The sequence below is a fragment of the Camelina sativa genome, chromosome 2 (assembly GCF_000633955.1).
Source record: "Camelina sativa cultivar DH55 chromosome 2, Cs, whole genome shotgun sequence".
NCBI lineage: Eukaryota > Viridiplantae > Streptophyta > Magnoliopsida > Brassicales > Brassicaceae > Camelina > Camelina sativa.
The window spans coordinates 18,186,100-18,207,403 of NC_025686.1; the positions used below are offsets into that span (position 1 = coordinate 18,186,100).

At 32.4% G+C, this 21,304-nt stretch overlaps 2 protein-coding genes across 2 annotated transcripts; both read right to left on the bottom strand.

Moving 5' to 3' along the window:
- LOC104753680 (putative FBD-associated F-box protein At5g53635) lies at nucleotides 762–1,787 on the bottom strand. Its single transcript, XM_019230851.1, has 2 exons — nucleotides 856–1,787; nucleotides 762–772 (listed from the first exon to the last, which is right to left on the bottom strand). The coding sequence occupies exons 1-2, from the start codon at nucleotides 1,736–1,738 to the stop codon at nucleotides 762–764; spliced, it is 894 nt and encodes a 297-aa protein (XP_019086396.1). The 5' UTR covers nucleotides 1,739–1,787.
- LOC104753684 (putative FBD-associated F-box protein At5g53635) lies at nucleotides 2,699–4,238 on the bottom strand. The gene is made up of 3 exons (XM_010475904.1): nucleotides 3,306–4,238; nucleotides 3,096–3,236; nucleotides 2,699–3,004 (listed from the first exon to the last, which is right to left on the bottom strand). The coding sequence occupies exons 1-3, from the start codon at nucleotides 4,236–4,238 to the stop codon at nucleotides 2,699–2,701; spliced, it is 1,380 nt and encodes a 459-aa protein (XP_010474206.1).

The window sequence follows — 21,304 nt, forward strand, 5'->3', positions numbered from 1 at the left end:
ATCTGTGTAAATAATATGGACACATAACTCACTCGCAACAAACACTAACCAAAATTCTACTCGAATTCTCAAAATTTCCAAATGACCTTTCATTGAAATTCAGAAACCAAGTAGCGAAAAAAACAAGATACAAGAACCGAATCCAAACCAACAACCCGAAAACTAGTAGCTAGGACGCATATTCACTTTGTCTTTTCATAAAATAACAAAACCTCACAATGTCTCTCTCCTCTTTTTTTAACAATCAAAGGAAGACGATTTTAGATTCGGTAGAGCGTCTTGGAATTTTGAGAAGTTTCTGAACGAAGTCATCTTGTCTCTGAATTGCATCACAATGCAAACGTACAGTGAGTCTCTTGAGGATAGCCGAATTTTCTAAGAAGTACTTTACTAGCTTCATTTCTAGAGCATGTCCCAAGACTGGCTCAAGAAATTCAACATACTCAAGGGACGATAGCAAACACGGAGGCGCATGTGAAAAACTTAATTGATTCATCTCCTCGGAGCTCATTTCCTCAAACACATCTTCATAGCATACCTGAGGATAGAAATAGAGGATTAAAACATATGGACTTTTAGCAATGACTCATAGACAATGAAAAGATGCATATTGGGTTAAGAAGATCATCACCAAGTTGAGGGATTTCAATTTTGGGAAGCTCTCAAGAAAGCTTGGTAACCATTTCATATGGGAATAAGAGAGATCAATTTCCAGACGGGACATGTAACCAAACCGAGGCAACAGCTCTAGTTTCGAGTATTCATAGAGGAGCTGAAAAAGGAGAGAAAATTGAAATGGATCAGAAACTTTAATGATAAAAAGGTTGTACATGTCCAATACCATAATTGACATACAAACCTGGAAAGTTTCTAGTTGTATGAACATATCTTTCACTTTTGAAATCAGGGGGAGAAAACTGCGCAATCTATGTCTCTGCTGTGATGAAATACTTGCTTCATCAGAAACCCCCAAAAGAAAGCAGAGAACTACCTTGACATTGGAATCCATATTGGTTATTATAAAGCTTTCTGGAAGGTTATCATCAATGCTCAAAGAGTGTAGTCGAGGAGCATCGATAACAAACCCCGAACCAGGGGCACGTAGACAAAACATTAGTTCTATACTGAGCTTCTTCAATGACTTAGAGATCACCCGAAAGACGTTTGCATTAGAATCAAAACTTCCTTGTATCTCTAACTCCTCCAGGACAGAGCAGGATGAGACAAGTCTCTCAAAAGTGGACTCATTGGGATATGTAATATGTCCTAAATGCATGATTTTCAGACAAGGTAGGGAAACAAACACGGCATTAGGCAAAGCCACCAGACGAATTTTTAAGGATACCAGTGTCTTACAAATATAAAGGCTTTTGCGGATCATAGAAAGACCACCATCTGGAAGAAAATGAACATGTAGATGTTGGACCTTACGCTTAACAGCAGCATCAATCCATGACGTGAAACGAGAGGCATCATCAACACTATAATTGATTAAAAACGACAGCTTCAGATTTTCTATGGATGAGACCCTGTTGGAATCGAAAAACCTATCACCAAACTTCACAAAGGAACCGAAATCTGGGAATTCTCGGGGATTCAGTTCCAAACAAGTAACCCAAAGCCAGAGAGTTGTCCATCTGGTGGACAATACGCTTGTCTTAACAATGTCCTCTGTAGGAAGATGAGAAAGAATCTGACAGATCAAAGGATCTGGTAACTGGCTTATCCTATCTTCCATCAGTCTCTCTCACCAAAGCCTTTGGAACAAGCCTGATTTCGATCCCTCTACCAACCTGCATGCCAAAATTAAAAACGTTAGTTTCAAAAGAGCTTATGATTGACATATTTATTGGGAAACCCAGTCAAACAAAAAAACTAAAACCCTAAACTCAATCAAACAAAATAAAACCCTAGATTTGTAATCTCAGACATATATCTCAAAAGAGAGACGAAATTATAAGGTTTGAAATTACAGACTGATTTGGTAATCAAAATGCTCTTCAGTACAGCTTCAAGTGACGGAGGAAGAAGACCAGTGTGATGGACAAACTAAGAAAAAAAGGAACAGTATGAGATGTTGATCGAAAGAAATTCTCATAGTTTTAGATTATTATATAAAAATTAACCTAACTAATACAACCATATTACCTAGTAGTATGAGAAGAAGAGGAAGATGGAAGGACCGAGAAACGAGTTTAATATTCGCCTTTTCGACTCCTTTGACGCAATTTTCAAGAGTGCAAACACCTTGCCGTTTATCTCTCCTTCGTTAAGGTTGATGAAAAGTGAAAACGGTTTTAGTTAAATTTGAATAATTCGGTTTCGTACAAACTGAACCGATAAAGAAAACATCAGATAAATGGTCCAGTGAGTCATTGACCCCGGTTAAATATTGAAATTAATTTTTTCTGTAGGCTGACCCCCCTAAACCAGGGATCGAAACTCCCCTTATACAAATTTTGCACATACTAAGTTACTTTAACTTCATTTTCTTTACAAATCTATAAGCTTCTGAAATATCATACTATTTGATCTAATGGGAGTAATAAAATAATGTAAAATCTATGTTTTGGCAAAAAACAATATGGAGGAATTTTTGTCACATCGAACCCAAAACTCAAATATGAATCACACTGAAAATCGGAGTATCCTTCGGGGATATAGTCATTTTGTCTCAATAGAAAAATCTTTAAAACTTCTACTCAAATACCAAATCCAGGACGACGACATCACATTCGCTAGAGCATCGTGTCATTCTGTGGAGTTCCTCCTTGAAAGTAGACTTTTCTCGTATTGAATAATTGGGCAAACGTAGAGTGAGCTCCTTGAGTATTGTCGTATTCTCTAGGAAGTACCTAATAATCTTCAATTGTGCATCATATCCTCGGATTGGGAATTTGAAATCAATAAACTCGAGAGATGATAGCAAACACTCAGGCATATATGACAAACTGATTTGATTCATCTCCTCGAAAGGCATTTCATCATAAGTACCAAAGCATACCTGAGTAAAGAGATCAGAGGATTCAACACACTAAAAAAGGTACCTTGCTAGTAAAGATGAATAACACTTATTGCGTTGCGCAGACCATTACCAAGATGAGGGATTTCAAATTTGGACAGCTCGTAAGAAAGGTTAGTAACTCTTTCAAATCGGAGTAACGGATAGCTGCACTCAGGCGGGACATATTACCAAACTGAGGCAACGACCCTAATGTCGAGTATTGACAGATGACCTGGAACCAAGAAAATATAATTATTGATAGAAAAGTGTACATGTCCAATGCCATAATTAACATATATACCTTGACAGTGTCTCTACTTATCTTCATATCTTTAACATTCGAAATCTGCGAGACAAAACCGTGGATGCTATTTCTCTTCAAAGAAATTGTTTCTTCATCAAAAACTGTGAAATCAAAGGAAGTAGAAATATCTAACTTGGCGTCGGGATGCATTTTGTTTATTACAACCAAGCTTTCTGATAAATCATCATTGATGCTCAAAAATCTTAGTAGAGGAGCATCAATCACAACTCCTGAACAAGAAGAATACCTACATTTTCGAATATTTATTTTGAGCTTCTTCAATGACCTAGAGAACACCCGAAAGTGTATTGCATTATCATCAAACACAGATGTGACCATCACTAACTCCTCCAGGACAGGGCAGGATGAGACAAGTCTCTCAAAAATAGCTTCGTTGGGATACGAAATACTTTCTAAGTGTAAAGTCTTCAGACATGGTAGGAAAACAAATTTGGCATTAGCCAAGTCCGCCCGATCAAGTTTTAGAGATACCAGTGTCTCACAGGTATAAGTGCTTGCGGGTAACTCAGGATACCTATTTAGACGACGACAACAAAGGTCTAGATGTTGGACCTTACGCTTAACCGCAGCATCAATCCATGACGTGAGATGTGAGGCATCATTGTCAATAGTTACATTGAGGTTGTCTATACGTGAAACCCTATTGGAATCAAGAAACGTGTCACCGAAACTCATAAAGGCATTGGAATTAGGGAATTTCGACCATGCCAATTCCAAACTAGGAAGCCAAAGCCATAGACTTCTCCATCTGGTGGATATAACGCTAGTCTTTACAGCTTCCTTTAGGGCAAGATGAGAGAGAATGTGACATATCAAAGGATCAGGTAATTGGCTTATTCGATCTTCTTCCTTCAATCTCTGACTTAACCCTTCCGAAGTAGCCTGTATCTCTTTCTCTCTCTCAACCATGTCTTTTCTTCTCTATAACACTTTTTTTTCTTTTCAAAAGAACCAAATCTGCTTACAAAAGTTGAAACAGCAAGTCAAATGAAGGTAACAAGGTAATAGTGACAATATTAATCAGTGTTCAAGTTCCAGTGAAGACAATTTTTAATATCCACATCACATTGAAACCCATATATTAACATAAACACTGAGAAAGAGAGACGACGAACCACATTAAGACAACTTAGGGCTTTTGAAGGGTTATAGGAAATAAAGGGATTCTTGCCGGACCTGAGGATCGCGATTTCGCCGACGGGAATAAAATCTGTTGATTGAAGTTTGGAATCGCTCAACACGTATTTAGGGTAAATTTCGATGCGCTTTGCTCTCGATCGACCTGACTCTTTTTTTTCTCCCCTAGATAATTAGCTTTTTTTTTAGTATTAGGAATTTTATGGTTAATATCATTTATCCTATAAAGCACAAGTCACATGTCCAATCAAATTAAGCCATATTAGATTTATTTTCTACTTTTTAAAATCAAAAAAAAAAAGTACAACAATCGTGTGAAAAATAAATTAAAAAAAAAGAGAAACTGATTCTTTTCCATTTAACAAATTTTTACTCTTTAAATATCAATTGAATTTTACTATCACGACAGAAAATAAAATATTTTCTACAACTGCCTCTCTCCATTATCTCTATTTTTTCTTCACGATCTCTGAGTTTTAACAAAGCGTCACTAATATAATTCTCATTTAATCAAAAATTCATATTCATACTTTCCTCTAATTGCTTCATCCTCCATTCAAAACTCATATATTCCGAAATCTAGATCAATGGAAAAAGGAGAAAGCGAAGGAGACGAGATTGAGTCAAAAGAAAACGAAGGATAAGAAACTGTTGACAAAAAGGTATGATCCTCACCATGGAGGAACCCATATTCTGATCAGATTTCAGGGTTTCAATATTCTCATGTCTTTCTTTTTACAATTCTTTTATACAACTATGAAATCCAATTTTCTTTCTCAAATTTATCTGCAATTGTTCTATTATCTCCAAATTTCTTACAACTTTCTCTCTTTCTTCTTAATATGATCTGATAACACATTGCTTCTCCAGCACTAGCTTGAGGGATATGATACTACATCATCGATAAAAATATCTATGTTTTTCATCAATGAACTTGAAAAACTTTCGGCTAAAGGATAATTCATCATCAGTGAGTATTTTTTTTTCTTTAATCTGTTTATTTTCTTCTTTAATCTCATATATGTTTTCGTTTTGATATGGTAACACATGAAGATGGATGGGAGGCCCATGAAACAAAAAAAATTTCTCCAATCAAAGATCTTTGCACATTCAATCGGTGAGATCCAACTCTTTAATCGATCTCAATATCAAAAGTTTTATCATCTTTAGTTACGAATCCATGTCATTGTTAGTTTTACTAATCGTGCCAAATAGAAACCTTTACAATTCAGTTTTTGTGGCTCACTTCTCTGTCATTTTTTCCTTACTAACATACCAATCCAAAATTCAAAAAAAAAAAAAAAACATACCAATCCATTTTCTTATAGATTTTAGGAACAATTGAGTGGCCGTATAATATCTATTTCGTTGTACCACTTTTGGGTTCATGCATATGAAATGATTTATGTATAGTAAGTAACTCATCCTCAAATCTTTGTTTGTTTTATGGGATTTTGCAGCACGGGTAGGACTTTAATTTCGTCTTTTGTTATGCATGAGATGAAGAAGACCAAATGGAACAACAACAACCACAAGGTTAGTCTTCTATTTCACAGAGTCAAATTCAATTCTTCTCTCTAAGACATATTTTATAAGCCTTTATTTTTTATTCGTAATATGAACTTTTTTCCTAAATCATTCATATCTTTGAATGTGTAAATTTAGTTATTTAAAAGTGTGTTTTACCTTCCTCTAGGTGGGAAGACTACAAGTACAGTTGCAGCAAGAGAGAGATAGGAAATTAGCCCTCGAATCAAAACTCAACGTGTCAAAATGAAATCAACCTATTGCAGAAACAATTGATAAAAGTGTTGCTCTTCATCAAATTATTAGTATGATTTGTCTTTCTGTACTTGAATTCTTCTTCATATTAATTATTCTTTTTTTTCTCTTACCCTCTATCAATTTGGTCTCAAGCCAAGTTTTGTTCGCAACCATCTTAATATTCGATGCTACTTCCATATGTTTTTTCTTCTAAAGTTGATGTGTGATTGTTGGAACTTAATTTATGCTAAAAATGGTTTTTATATTTGTTTGTAGGTTTGTTATGCTTTGGTGGAACAATAAAAAAAAAAAAAAAAGCATAACAAGTTTGACAAATTACTTGAGATAAAAACAAAATAATAGGCACTAACCAAATATAAATACATAGCTTACTTGCTGTATATATCATTTATATTCGCTTTTTAATCTGAATGTATGGATTGCTCTTAAATATATTAATTAAATGATTTTTATTTTTCACATAAGATATGTTATGCTTTGGAACAAAGAGGAGACGAACCAAGAAAAAAGACACCAATTTACAAAAAAAAAATAAAAAAAAAAATAGATGAAGTCATGAAGACAAGACATAACACATAATATTTTTTTGAAAAATAATAACTCTTCGAAAACCATTACAACAAAATTGGATTCGGAAAACTTTTGCCAAATTAAACTGATTATAGTGCAAACAATGTATAATTAGTTACATATTATATGATCACAAATAATAAGTTTGTGCGTATGCACGGGCCAAATACTAGTATATATATATCTACACAGCATTTTTAATAAATAGACATAGGGTTAGAGATTATTAAAATGAAATACCACTGAAAACAGAATAAGGATATGTATAAATCATTTATCCAAACAGATATTACATGAGTTACATTTAACCAAAAAATCAGAGCCAACCAGTACCTTATTCGGATCTTATATCCAAACAAAGTATTCCACCGAAACTATAATTTAGGAAACAAGAATTACAAAAAATTAAATTAATAAAACTATATTTATTTCTTTTTAAAAAAAGAGAAATAAATATAATAGACTTTTTCAATTTAAAAAGTTTCCAAAAAGTGGTAGTCGAGATAACAAGATTTTAGGAAACAAGAATTAGAAAAATATAATTTGTTGGCATAGTATTTATATAAAGAGATCTCAATCTTTTGAAAATATTCTAATTATCATACAAAACCGTATTATTAGTGATTTGATAGATTATGATTAGGAAATCTAATTAAATACTATAATGATTCTAACAAAAAAACTAAATTGTAAATATTTAATTACTTACTTAATTATGCAATATTTTAAATTATATTAACGAATATACCTTAAAACCTACCCTAATCGTAGTCTCATTTCAAAATGCTATAAATGATTAGCAAAGAGAAAATATTTGTAAGAAACAATTAAATAATTACTTGAATATTTGATCTAATTTTTGGGATAGTTCAAATACTCCCGAAAATATAGGAAATTTTGAATTGTTGATTCACTAAAACTACTGATCAAAAGATCTTTAATCAAGATATGGTGTTAATTCAGCTTTTATTTTGCGTAAGCAATTAACGTAATATGCAATTAAGAATTTATTTGTTGAGATTTTGATCCTTCAAACCCTAATTATCTTTGAGCTATATATATCTTCTTAAAGTTACACACACTACATAAATCGTTTCATAAAAAATAATTTCATCGGCCTGGGAAAAAATTAACGCTGCAAAGCTTAGAATATGAGTTTTCAAAGGTTTTAGAAAGAAAATGACAGATGATGATGAATATGTAACCAGCTCCATCATTTTATTTGGGGTGAGTCTTATTTTTATTGTACTGTAGGGTTCACAATTTTGTTAGTTTTTGTATCTTTTAAGTAAGAAATTTTGTTTTTGCAGATAATGGATGACATGCATAAAAAGTGACTTCAGCTATGCATATATGTTTTGTACATGAGTTCTTTCGACCATTTATACACACATTATATAGTCATCGTATATCATATATATTTACAAGCATTACCTTTGTGTATAAGCATTTAACAATTTTGCATTCACTAAATTTTTTAAAAATATATTTATTTTTGATTAAGTTTGGCTTTTCATATAATTTATATGTCGGAGTAAATGTGATACGCTTTTGTTTTTGTTAAAAGGTTTTCTTATATATAATAAAGATGTTACACAAGGAGCCTCAGTTATTTAGCTAATACAAGTAAACGAGGGAGAAAGCTAGCACAAAGCTTTATTATCTATAAGTGCGAGAACTGAAGGAGAAATTACCATTAAATTATATCTCATGTTGTTTCCTCTCATATGCCTCAATATAACGATTTTTCAGATTTTTCTCTAGAGTGAATCATCCCATGAATCCTAATTTATGGCGCAATAGTTGAATTATGTATTTGTCAATAAAAAGGTACTTTTCTAACCCAATAAAATAGAGAATAGTTGAAGCCACTCCAACAAATTAAACCGAGAATATTGTCTTAAGAGAAAATTTTCATAACATGTAAACTATAATACAATATCAATGATGTTTACAAATACGAGAATGGTGTTTTTCCATTTTAACTTTACAGATTACCAGAAATACAAGGGATAAAGCAAAAACATATGGTTTCAAGGCATTGGAGAACACAAGAGACACTTTTAGTTTTAGATTTGTTCATTCTAAAATTTGGGGGTTATATATGTTGCTCTGGAATAGGGAGAGATGATGGTGTCTCTTCCGGATGAAGAGAGAAGATTATTTAGGCTGGGCTTAAGTCTCTGACTGTCATACCATTGTTTATGATTAAATTGATGGTATTTAGTCTTTAGGTATAGCAGAGAATAACATGTAATTGTATAGTAGATTTTTCTGTCTATCCACACAACATATATCATTAGCTGTAGACATGTATATCCCATAATGAAAATGTTTCATAACACATGTTATAAAACTAATTACAAATTGTAAATTCACATTATCTGCTTTATTTTCATTGAATTTGTGTGTTATTTAAATTCTGTCAATCAAATAAAACAAAACAAGACGATGTTTACACATTTAAGAATTAAATAGCAGTTTTTTTAATTTTAATTCTATGTATCAAAAAAAAGTGTTGAAGATTGGACGGGTTGCATAAGATAAGAACATGTAATTTAAAAAATAAAAAACATTATAATGTAAAAAAATTGGGTAATGAGTTACTGTATAAACTTTTTTGGTAGCTATATTCAGTTCCCAAAATCTCACTAATTTGAGTATGCGTCAACTTCAGAACGGGTACATGTCTAATTTACGATGATTGTTTCAAAAAATTTGAGTAGATTTGAATATTTTATAGAGTATTTCGTCATAATGTCTTACCCTATCTCTTAAAATATATCTTACATATTAGAAAAAAAAATATTTATTGAATACATGTTACCCAAGGGGTTTACAAATTCAAGCAAGGCGAACGCATACATTAATCATGTAGTTTTTTGGAGTGAGTATTTTACGGGACAAAAAATATTAAATTCGTTACCAGACAAACCTATCGAGATGGGTTTCACAAGCGCTTGGTAACACTTTAGGTTATTCGAAACTTTTTTAAAAAAAATTAGCGCTTTTTCCGGTTTGATAGTTTATGGTTTTAATAACAATTAATCTAATCAATCACTAATTTGGTTCTTATTTGATCCGGATCTACCATCACATCAATCCAAATTTCTTCGTGAAACCGCTATTATTTCAACCTAACATTCATAAAATAAATATAAACAACCAAGGGCGGACCTATGTTCACATGAACAGGGTCAGATGACCCCCCATAAATATAAAAATAAAAAATGTTACCATGTATTCGTTTGTTGATTTTGGTAGAGTTGGTTGACAATCACGTAATTGACCCCGGTAATGTGAGTTCAAATCTATGTTGAAGTAATGGTATATTTCTTATTTCTTTTTCCTGTTTTGTTTATGTTATATAGAGTAATTATGAGATAAGGAGTTATTTGAGTGGCATTTATAGATTTTGCCATTTTCTTAAAATTATTACAAATTTGCCATTTTCTTATATTTAAAAACATAATTTTACACATTATGTTTGGGTTGATTGGGTTCCATTTTCTTTTAGGGTATAGTTTTTGTTATTAAGTATGTATTTTATGAAAAAAATTCCCAAATTTTTAGTTTTAAAGGTGAAAATAGTAAAAAAAAAATGGCAAATATGAAAGATTTTAAGAAAAATGGTTAGACAAAAATGGCATTTTAGAAAATCATCCCATGTTATATAGGCCACCCACCACTTCTTTTTTTTTTTAATATATTTTTGTTATTGTTTTAGTTAAAAGTTTTTTGTATACGTTTTTATATGTGGATTTTCAGTTACTTCATAATGTTACTATATGGTTTTCATCAAAAAAAAATTTACTATATAGTATGACTCCCTAAAAAAAAATTTCTAGATCCGCTACTGTAAACAACCGATCTTAGTTTCAGTTATAAATGTTATACCCTCTAATTATATGTTACCTATGGAAAAGCAGCACTATCAACTATGGTGTATGAAACTATTTTTACAATTTTTTTTATATATAGGTTGATTTGTCATATATTACTTTCAAATATATTATTTTATTACATTTTACAAACTAAAACAAACTAACGTTTTCAAAATAAAAACTATATACAAACATATTTTATATTTTTTTTTGGCACATACATAATATATTTCAAACTTTATAGCAAACTTAGTTTATGAAACCAACTCTGCACGTATGTGCGGGTCTGAATCTAGTTTGTTTTTAAGTTGTATAATGCTACCCAAAACAAGACCAATCGATTCTAAATATACACTAATGAAAAGTACCTTATGAGTTTTACTCTGCATCAGAACCAGAGATTGTGATTGGACGAATTTTACCTTAACGTACTAAAGAAGTGAGTTTCTTGATGATTACTGACGGATTTTACCTTTATAACTTAATTTCTGCGACATATCTCGATCGAGATTAAGTAACTCTCATTACAGAAACCTGCATTGACATAGAAACCTTGAAAGCGACTTAATGTATTATCATTTCCCTGACCTTTGATAATCTAACTTGCCATTAGAATCCAAATTATGGCATTGCTTCTCTGTACATTTTGTATATCATTAACTAGTGTTTTACGTAAAACAACACTTATATAACTAGTGCTTGAGACTTGAGTAAGTTGTTGAAGTATCCATCAATTTCAAAATAAAGTTGGTCATTGGTGTTTATTTCATGAGCAGCCACCAACAGAGGTAACATAAGGACTTAATTAACTGCAAATTTTACGTGTCCCTCAAAGCCTAATAGCCTTCTAAAATCAAGTAATTCAACGACCAAAAGATTAACCTTAAACGAAGTGTTCAGCAATATCTTTTAAGTACTTAAAGAACAAGGACTTTACAAGCGGTAGAGCATCTTGTTATTGCAAGGAGTTCTGTAAGGAAGTCTCACTTTTCCTTTTTCGTGTAGTGAACATCTCTTACTTTAGAAAATTTACCAAATCTCTGTTTTCACGGTATAGCGTTTCAGCAGAAAATGCAGAATCTCATTTTTGTCAAAAAATTATGGAATCATTTTTGTCACAACGCACCCAAACTCCATCATTTGCAAACTCAAATATATAAGAATCAGTGAATCACATTGAAAATCGGAGTAACCAAAATAAAATTAAAAAAACAAATAAAAAAAAACCGGAGTAGGCTATAGTCACTTTGTTTGTCTCTATAGAAAATCGTTAAAAACTTCTAATCAAATACCAATCCGTGACAACGATGTCACATTCGCTAGAGCATCGTGTCATTCTGTGAAGTTCCTCCGTGAAAGTAGACTTTTGTCGTATTGAACAATTGGCCAAACGTAGAGTGAGCTTCTTGAGCATTGCCGTATTCTCTAGGAAGTACCTTACTATCTTCAGTAGTGGAACATAACCTCCGGATCGGAATTCGAAATCAATAAACTCGAGAGATGATAGCAAACACTCAGGCTTATATGACAAACTGATTTGTTTAATCTCCTCGAAGGGCATTGCATCACAACTACCATAACATACCTGAGGAAAGAACAGAGGAGTTAAACACACTAAAAAGGTACCTTGCTAGTAAAGATGAAAAACACTTATTGCGTTTCGGAGACCATTACCAAGATGAGGGATTTCAAGTTCGGACAGCTGTTAAGTAAGGTTAGTAACTCTTTCAACTCGGAGTAAAGGAGAGCAGCATTCAGGCAGGACAGGTAACCAAACTGAGGCAACGACTCTAATTTCGAGTAATGATAGATGAGCTGGAACCAAGAAAGAATAGTTATTGATAGAAAAATCAAAAATGTAGTACATGTCCAATGTCAGAATTGAATATATATATATAGATATACCTTGACAGTGTCTCTACATATTTTCATATCTTTAACCTTCGAAATCTGCGACAGAAAACCGCGGATGCTATTTCTCTTTGAAATATCAAAGAAAGTAGAAATATCTAACTTGGCTAATGGTCCAAAAAAATTCAAACCAAAATCAAAGGAACTAGAAATATCTAACTTGGCGTCGGGATGCATTTTTTTTATGACAACCAAGCTTTCTGATAAGTCATCATTGATGCTCAAAATCCTTAGTAGAGGAGCATCAATCACAACTCCTGAACAAGAAGAATACCTACATTTTCGAATATTTATTTTGAGCTTCTTCAATGAACTAGAGAACACCCGAAAGTGTATTGCATTATCATCAAACACAGATGTGACCATTACTAACTCCTCCAGGACAGGGCAGGATGAGACAAGTCTCTCAAAAATAGCTTCGTTGGGATACGAAATACTTTCTAAGTGTAAAGTCTTCAGACACGGTAGGAAAACGATTTTGGCATTAGCCAAGTCCGCCCGATCAAGTTTTAAAGATACCAGTCTCTCACATGTATAAGTGCTTGTGGGTAACTCAGGACAGCTATTTAGACGATGACAACTCAGATCTATATGTTTGACCTTACGCTTAACCGCAGCATCAATCCATGACGTGAGATGTGAGGCATCTTTGTCAATAGTTACCTTGAGGTTGTCTATATATGAAACCCTGTTGGAATCAAGAAACCTATCACCGAAACTCATAAAGGCATTGGAATTAGGAAATTTCCAACATGTCAATTCCAAACGAGGAAGCCAAAGCCAGAGACTCCTCCATCTGGTGGATATAACGCTAGTCTTTACAGCTTCCTTTAGGGGAAGATGAGAGAGTATGTGACAGATCAAAGGATCATGTAATTGGCTTATTCGACCTTCCTTCAATCTCTGACTTAACCCTTTGGAGCAAGCCTGTTTTTCTTTCTCTCTCTCAACCATGTCTTTTCTTCTCTATAACGCTTTTTTCAGAACAACCAAATTTGCTTACAAAAATTGGAACAGCAAGTCAAACACCAAGGTAACAAGGTAATAGTGAGTTAGTGACAATATTGATCAGTGTTCAAGTTCCAGTGAAGACAATTTTCAATATCCACATTGAAACCCATAAATTGATAACATCAACACTGAGAAAGGGAGACGACGAACCACAATGGGACAACTTAGGGAATTTGAAGGTCTTCTGAAAATGTTATAGGAAATAAAGGGTTAAGTAAGAAGAAGAAGAAGAAGAACATACATGATTTTGCCGACGGGAATAAAATCTGTTAATATAGGGTTTAGGGTAAATTCGTTGCGCTTTGCTTTCGACCTGTTGATTGAAAATGCACTTAGGTTTAAAGAAGACTCTTTTTTTCTACCGTAAAATGAACTTTTTAATATTCTTTTTGGTGTTTAAAAAAAGAAATAATAATAATAATAATAATAATAATAATAATAATAATAATAATAATAATAATAACTATATTGTTTTTTAAAGTCATAAATAATTAGATTTTTTTTAATTAATTTATGGCTAATCTTTATTTTTAGTTATTCTAAGATTTTGATTGACGAATTTTACCTTAACTGAAGAAGGTGACTTTCTTGATTATTATTGACCGATTTTACCTTTATAGCTTCATTTTTGCGACACATAAACCTGCATTGACATAGAAACCTTGATAATCTAACTTGGCATTAGAATCCAAATTCTGGCATTGCTTCTCTGTACTTTTAGTACATGATTAACTAGTGCTTGATGTAAAACCACACATATATAATTAGTGCTTGAGTACGCTGTTGAAGTTGGTCATTGGTGATTACTAGGTAATTAGTCCACGCAATGCGTGGTTGTATGCATAATAGTTTTAATTATATTTCTTAAATTTTCTTAAACTAAAATATTGTTTTACTAATGTATGAATCTCAAAGAAATTATACTAATGTATGAATCTCAAAAAAATTTATAGAAATTTCTCAAAATAATACTCCTGTCAATATTTTTTTGGTATGATTATTTATTATATAAAATTTAAAATATATAAACTTTTCTATTAATCAAAATTTAACAAATACTAAAAAAAGTTTATTACAAATTGATAAGTTATATTGATATAAATAATAATATAGAAATTTAAACATTTTCCTAATATGAGAGAATCTATGTTTATCATGTTTTATAGAGGTTAAACATTGATATAAAGAGTTTTTCTTAATGACATTGTAAACATAAGACTGTGGTATAGTAAAATTGAATCAAATAAAATTATCAAAAAAAATTAGTAACTACATATAAAATTATTGTATATAGAATATTCCTCATTTCAAAGTTTAAAGCAATTAAAATAATTTAAAAAATATGAAAATTTAACTAAAAACATTTTTTCTTGAAAGATAAATATATTAGTTGGAGGAATGAATGTAAAATTATTGGGTAGGAGTTACATTTGAGTTAAATGTAGAGTTAAATGGAGTTACATGCCTTTAAAAGTGGGTTAATTATAAATAAATATTTTAATTTATTTTTGACTTAAAAGAAAAGGAATACCAAGTGGCTCAATCAAAATTTAAACTTACACTTTTTTATTGTTTTGTTGATATAAACTCAACACTTACACATAATATTCCAAATTGAAAATATTACTTTTGAAGTGACAAACTAAATTAGTTTTCTTAAAAAATTATATAAACTTCAATCTAAAGATTTTTTAAAACCGCAAGAATAACTTCAATCCTTTTTTTTGGTTTTTTTTTTTGTTTTTCACTCATCAATTTAATTTATAGTGCTAGATTTCATACTAATGGTTTCATCTTTAGAGGATTTAGTTAAATGGCATTTTAATAATTATATTATTTTCTATATTTCACTTCCAGTTATCATTTTTCATTTTGCTTAAATCAAGAAAATCAATTTTTTGTAATTAAGTTATTTTTGTTTTCAAAAACCTCAAATCTTAAATAATATAAATATTATACTGATCTTTACATATTTATCTATTGGATCACAAAACAAAATAGACTTTACAAAATAAAATAAACTTTATAAATTGATAATTATATTGATTATTCTAAATTATTAAAAATGATACATGAATATGTGAGATAACCAGAGTACATAATAGAGAATTAGAGATGGATCTTTTCAACTTCATCACCTTATTGTGTGGTGAATATTGTAAGAGTATGAAAAATAATGACTTATAAGATGCTACTCTAAAATAGATAATGAAGATAAACCTTTTAAAACAGATTCTCAAATAAACTTGATTTTTTGTTAAAATCAACATATGTGAATTTAAATTTAGCTATGAAAATTTTAAAAATAAATATGAATATATTAGAAATGCAAGAAATATAAAAGAAATATTTTATTTTTATATAAATAAATAAAAATTGAAAATAATGTTAATCATATATAATACTTTCTAAATTAAAATATAGAATCAAACTCTTACCACATATATTAGATATAACAACATTTGATATTGGTGAGAGAGGAGGAGAGAATGATTACTTATAAGATGATAATCCAAATTAGATAATGGAGATGAATCTTTAAAAATAAGAACAATGTAAAATATATATATATCATGTAGTGTCTAAAATTAAAATTTAGCATTAAAATTTTACAATGATATTTCATTTGGTTTTTTGTAACCCATACAACAAAAATAAGAAATTGAAAACAAAAAAAAAATGATTTGAGATATTGTGAAAGAGAATGAGAGAAGTGGAAGATAATGAGAGAATGTGAAAATGATAAAGTAAATAAAAATGTCAATATGAGAGAATGATGCAATGCTTATTTATATGAAATTATTGGAGTTATTGGAGTTACAAATATCATTTATTGTGTTTGAATAAAATTGAGTGGTGGAATATGATTAATGCATAATTTATTTTATTTTCAGTTATAATTTTATTTTAATGTATGAATTAAATGTATTGTGTTAATTAGGTCTTAAATATTATTTAAAGCAATTAAGCAATTAGAAAGCAAATAAAAAAAATTAAATACGGTGAAGACTGATCAGCAGATGGAGCAGACGCAGAAGAAGCACCCAGGATTGACCGGTCCTCACTTGGGATCGACCTGTCCCGTATCCAAAGCAACTTTTCCTTTTCATTTTTAACCGATTTTTAGGGGTTATTTTGGGTATTTAAGTTAGAGGCTCGACCTCTAGAGACATAAGCTTTATTTTCTGAGATTATTTTGCTATTGTAAGCTAAGGGAAAATATCTTCAATCCTTCTTGACACCTTGAAGAAGATTTATTAACCCTCTTTAAGCCTTTCTTTTGCAATTCAATTATGCTTTCTTCATCAATGATTTGCTGTTTTTGTTTCTACATGTCTGAGTAGTTTCTCAACTAGGTTTAGGGTTTCAGAAGGGTTTCTATGATTAATTGATGTTAGGTCTATTAGATTTGGGATTGATCTTATTGTTCTTATTCTATTGTTGTTCTTAATCCTTAACCTAGATTGATCATCTAGATTAAGATCTTAGGTTAAATTCATCGAGGCACCAAAAGTGTTGTTGAGTTGCTTGAAAAGAACATAGGTGAGCAAATTGATCCTTACCCAACGAGAGATGAAGTTAAGGCACTTTGTGAACAAATCAAACTTGAATTTGTTAATGCTTGCTTGGTTTCCTAGATTCAAATGAAAGTTTAGGGCCTAGTTAATTCATTGCTTAGATAGTTAACGCTGCGAGAATGAGTTAACTTTCCAACTGTGATTTTAGTTCGAGAACGGAGTTTAATGCATCCCTATCTAATTGTCTGCATTTTTATCATATTTCTTGACGATTTCATGTGCCCAATGATTTTTATTGATTGGTTTAAACACTCTTTTAGTTACAATTTTTGTTAGTCACTTTCATCAAAAACTCTTATTTTTCTTAGCTATATTTAATCTTCATAATTTCATAGTACGATTGTTTGGCCTATATGGATTCGATCCTTAAGTGTTACAACGATACCACTAGATCGTGATTGAGTACACATTAGGTTATTAATTGACCTTTGATCACTCTCAATTCGAGTATTTTGTTTAGAAAAAAAAAAGATAATCGTAACTAACCGAAGAAGGGCTTACGGTCCAAACAAAAATCGATATTATAATCATGTCCTCAATTTGAGTATGTGAAACTATTTACTCCTGTAAAAAATATAATTTTATATGCTCAAACTTAAAGATGTATACCTTCCAAAAAGCGTTACTAATAACTAGGTCCCTAACCTTTGATATATCGGTGAGGATGTCATGAATCAATCTTTTATTATACACTAAAGTACCAAAGCGGACATGAACATCTAGTTTTGTAGAGAAACCCAAATTGATGATCTCAAAGGTCTTTGTTGAGCCAATCTTAGTACTCAAGCATTGGAGTAGAGGAGCATCAATCACAACTCGGAAATGAAATATGTGGAGCTCTTTAGCATCTGAGAACGTTCTTGTAAATCCTTCGCTTGATATTATTAGATTGTGGGCTTCCAACTTAAAACCAATTGGTAATAATTAAAGAGGCCCATATCTTATATATACCACTTAATATCCTACTCAACTTCCAATGTGGGATATTGTATCCCTAATATACCCCCTCGAGATGATGACTCTTCTAGCATCATTCTCGGTATGTTCGGGCATGAATCGGCAGGGCAACTACTGGGCCGGACCAATTGTGGATTGGGTTGAGTATGTGCGGACCGGGCTCTGATACCATATTAGATTGTGGGCTTCAAACTTAAAACCAATTGGCAATTAGTGGAGAGACTCATATCTCATATATCCAACTAAAAATCCTACTCAACTTCCAACGTAATATATTGTATCCCTAATAGATATGTTAGATATTTGATGAGCATTAAATCTTCCAGAACAGGGGAGCCTGAGATGAGTTTCTCTAACATTCGCTAAGTGGATTAACTTTAGATGAGGTAAGGAAACAAACTCGGCATTACCTAAGGTGGCTACATGGAGTCTTAAGTGTTCTAGTGTTTTCCAAGTACCAATATGAGCAGCATCAAGATGTTGAATCCTTCGAGTAATCAAATCAGATCAATCCATGAAATGAGATCACACTTACTATAAGAAGAATGCATACCTAATCGGAATTTACGTATGCATGACTTCCTGTCGAAAGATAAAAATCTTTCAACAAAATTCACGAAGGCATCGAAATCTGAGAATTTGCAGGGTTGTAAATCCAGTCGTGGAACCTTTTCCAATGATTCGTCCATCTTATGGACAAAAGGCTTGTCCTTATAACTTCCTTAGTTGAAAGATGACAAAGTATTTAAGATATCAAATTTTTGGGTAAGTCGCTTATACTATCTTTTTTATGTGACAGTTCGTCGCATGTTGTTGTTTTCTTCTTTACACATACCTTCCCCTCTCGTCATCTAACTGTAATATGCATCATCACATTTAGTAGTTATAATAAAATTTGCATGCGACCAGATGAAATCCTCAAAAAATCTCAAAATTTCAATTGAGCTAGCCAGATTAATGCCATACATCATCCTCAAAAAATCTCAAAATTCCAATTGAGCTAGCCAGATGAAAGCCATACATCAATAAAAATATTGACTAGTATATAGTATAATCAAAATAAACTACAATCACATGAATGGTTTCTGAAGATGACTAAAAACTCAAGCAAAGGTAAAATGATATTAATAATTAGCTTTAGGATAACCAAATCGGATATAATAACCACATGTAAGTATAACTAACAAAGATGACTATAAGAATCAAATTAAATAACATTATAGAAGAAGAAAAAAAAAAAGAACACACCTAGCTGGTCTAGACTCCATCTCTGACACTTTGGATCTGTTCGCTAGTTGGTCTGGCCTTAGAATGAACTGTGAGAAAACTCAACTCTTCATCGCAGGGATTGATATGACTAAGCCCTCTGCCTTCTCCAACTCTGGATTTGCCATGGGAGTCTTGCCTATCCGCTATTTGGGTTTGCTGCTAATGAGCAGGAAACACAAAATCTCTGAGTTCTCACCCTTGCTAGATAAGATGTCCAAGACATTCAAATCATGAGCTGTGTCTGCTCTATCCTATGCAGGTAGGCTTCAGCTCATCAAATGGGTCATTTATGGCTTGATAAATTTCTAGTCATCAGCTTTCATCCTGCCTAAAGCTTGCATCGCCAAAATGGAGTCAATGTGTGTCAGGTTCCTTTGGTCTGACTCTATTGAATCCCACCATGGAGCGAAAGTGGCATGGTCCAACGTGTGTTACCCAAAACAAGAAGGTTGTCTAGGGTTGAGGCGTATGGGGATCTGGAATCAAACTCTCTGTCTGAAATTGGTGTGGTCCCTATTCGCGGGAAGTGGTTCTCTATGAGTGGCCTGGCATCATCGTCATCACATTAGAGGTAACAGCTTCTGGTCTGTAACTGAATCGGTGAGAGACTCTTGGAACTGGAAATGCATTCTTCGTCGTCGTTATTTAGTGGAGCCTTTTGTGAGGTGCAACCTGGGAAATGGACACAGGGCAAGCTTATGGTTTGACAACTGGTCGCCTTTTGGTCCTTGAATCAAATTCTCGGCTGTCAATGGACCTAGAGATCTCTGTATTCCATCTCAGGCCTCTGTTTCTATTGTCTGCAATCATCAAGGATGGCTCTTGGTGGCCCCCAGATCCATTGAGACTGAAGCTCTTCATTCGTACCTCTCATCACTCCATCTTACCTTAGATCAGTCAGAGGAGGACTCTTATCACTGGGTAATTGAAGGTAAGAGTCATTAGTTCTTCTCCACTTCAAAAACTTGGGATGTGCTTAGGCCACGATCGAGTTTTAAAGACTGGAGCTCTTCTATTTGGTTTAAAGGTGCGAATCCAAGAAATGCCTTCATAATGTGGGTCGCTCACCTTAACAGGCTTTCAACTCGTGACAGCTTAGTCTCATGGGGTATGAATGTAAATCCAAATTGTTGCCTTTGCTCTACCTACGCTGAATCAAGGGACCACCTTTTCTTGAGATACAGATATAGTGTCCAAGTTTGGAAGTGGATCCAGGTTAGGCTAAGACTTTCTCCCTGCATCTTTTACTCGTGCAATGCTCTCATTGCCTGGACCAGGCTTAGATCAGAATCCTCCCCTATAACGCTTCGGAAGCTGGCTATGCAGGCGGCAGTTTACCACATCTGGAAGCAGAGAAATAATCTGCTGCATAATGCCATCTCTCGATAGGGAAGTGAGAAACTCTATTACTGCAAGGGAGTCCCGAAAGAAATTCAGGGACTTAATAATCCTCTAGATCCGTTAAGGTTAATTTACACTCAACTGTTTTCTTTGTTTCTTTTTTTGGGCAAAGTATACAATCTTTAGGTTAAGCTTCTTTTTGTAAAACCTCAAACTTTCATTTATATGATACTAGGTGCTTCCCCACGCAACGCGTGGGTTGTGGTGTAGTTGGCACTTTCTTGTTTTTTTTTTGGTCTTTTTCGTTTTTTCTTTTGTATTATTTCGTTTTAATTAGGCATATACGGGCTTTGCCGTCACTTTTATTTATACACAATATGTTTATACCATTTCGTTCATATGTGTATAATTGTGGCGTTTATTTTTTATGAATTATGAAGATGTCGTTTCTTGCTTTTGAGGATCCAATCTTATCATTGACTGATATTGTTTCCAATACATTTATTGTATTATAGATTTTCTAATTAACTGC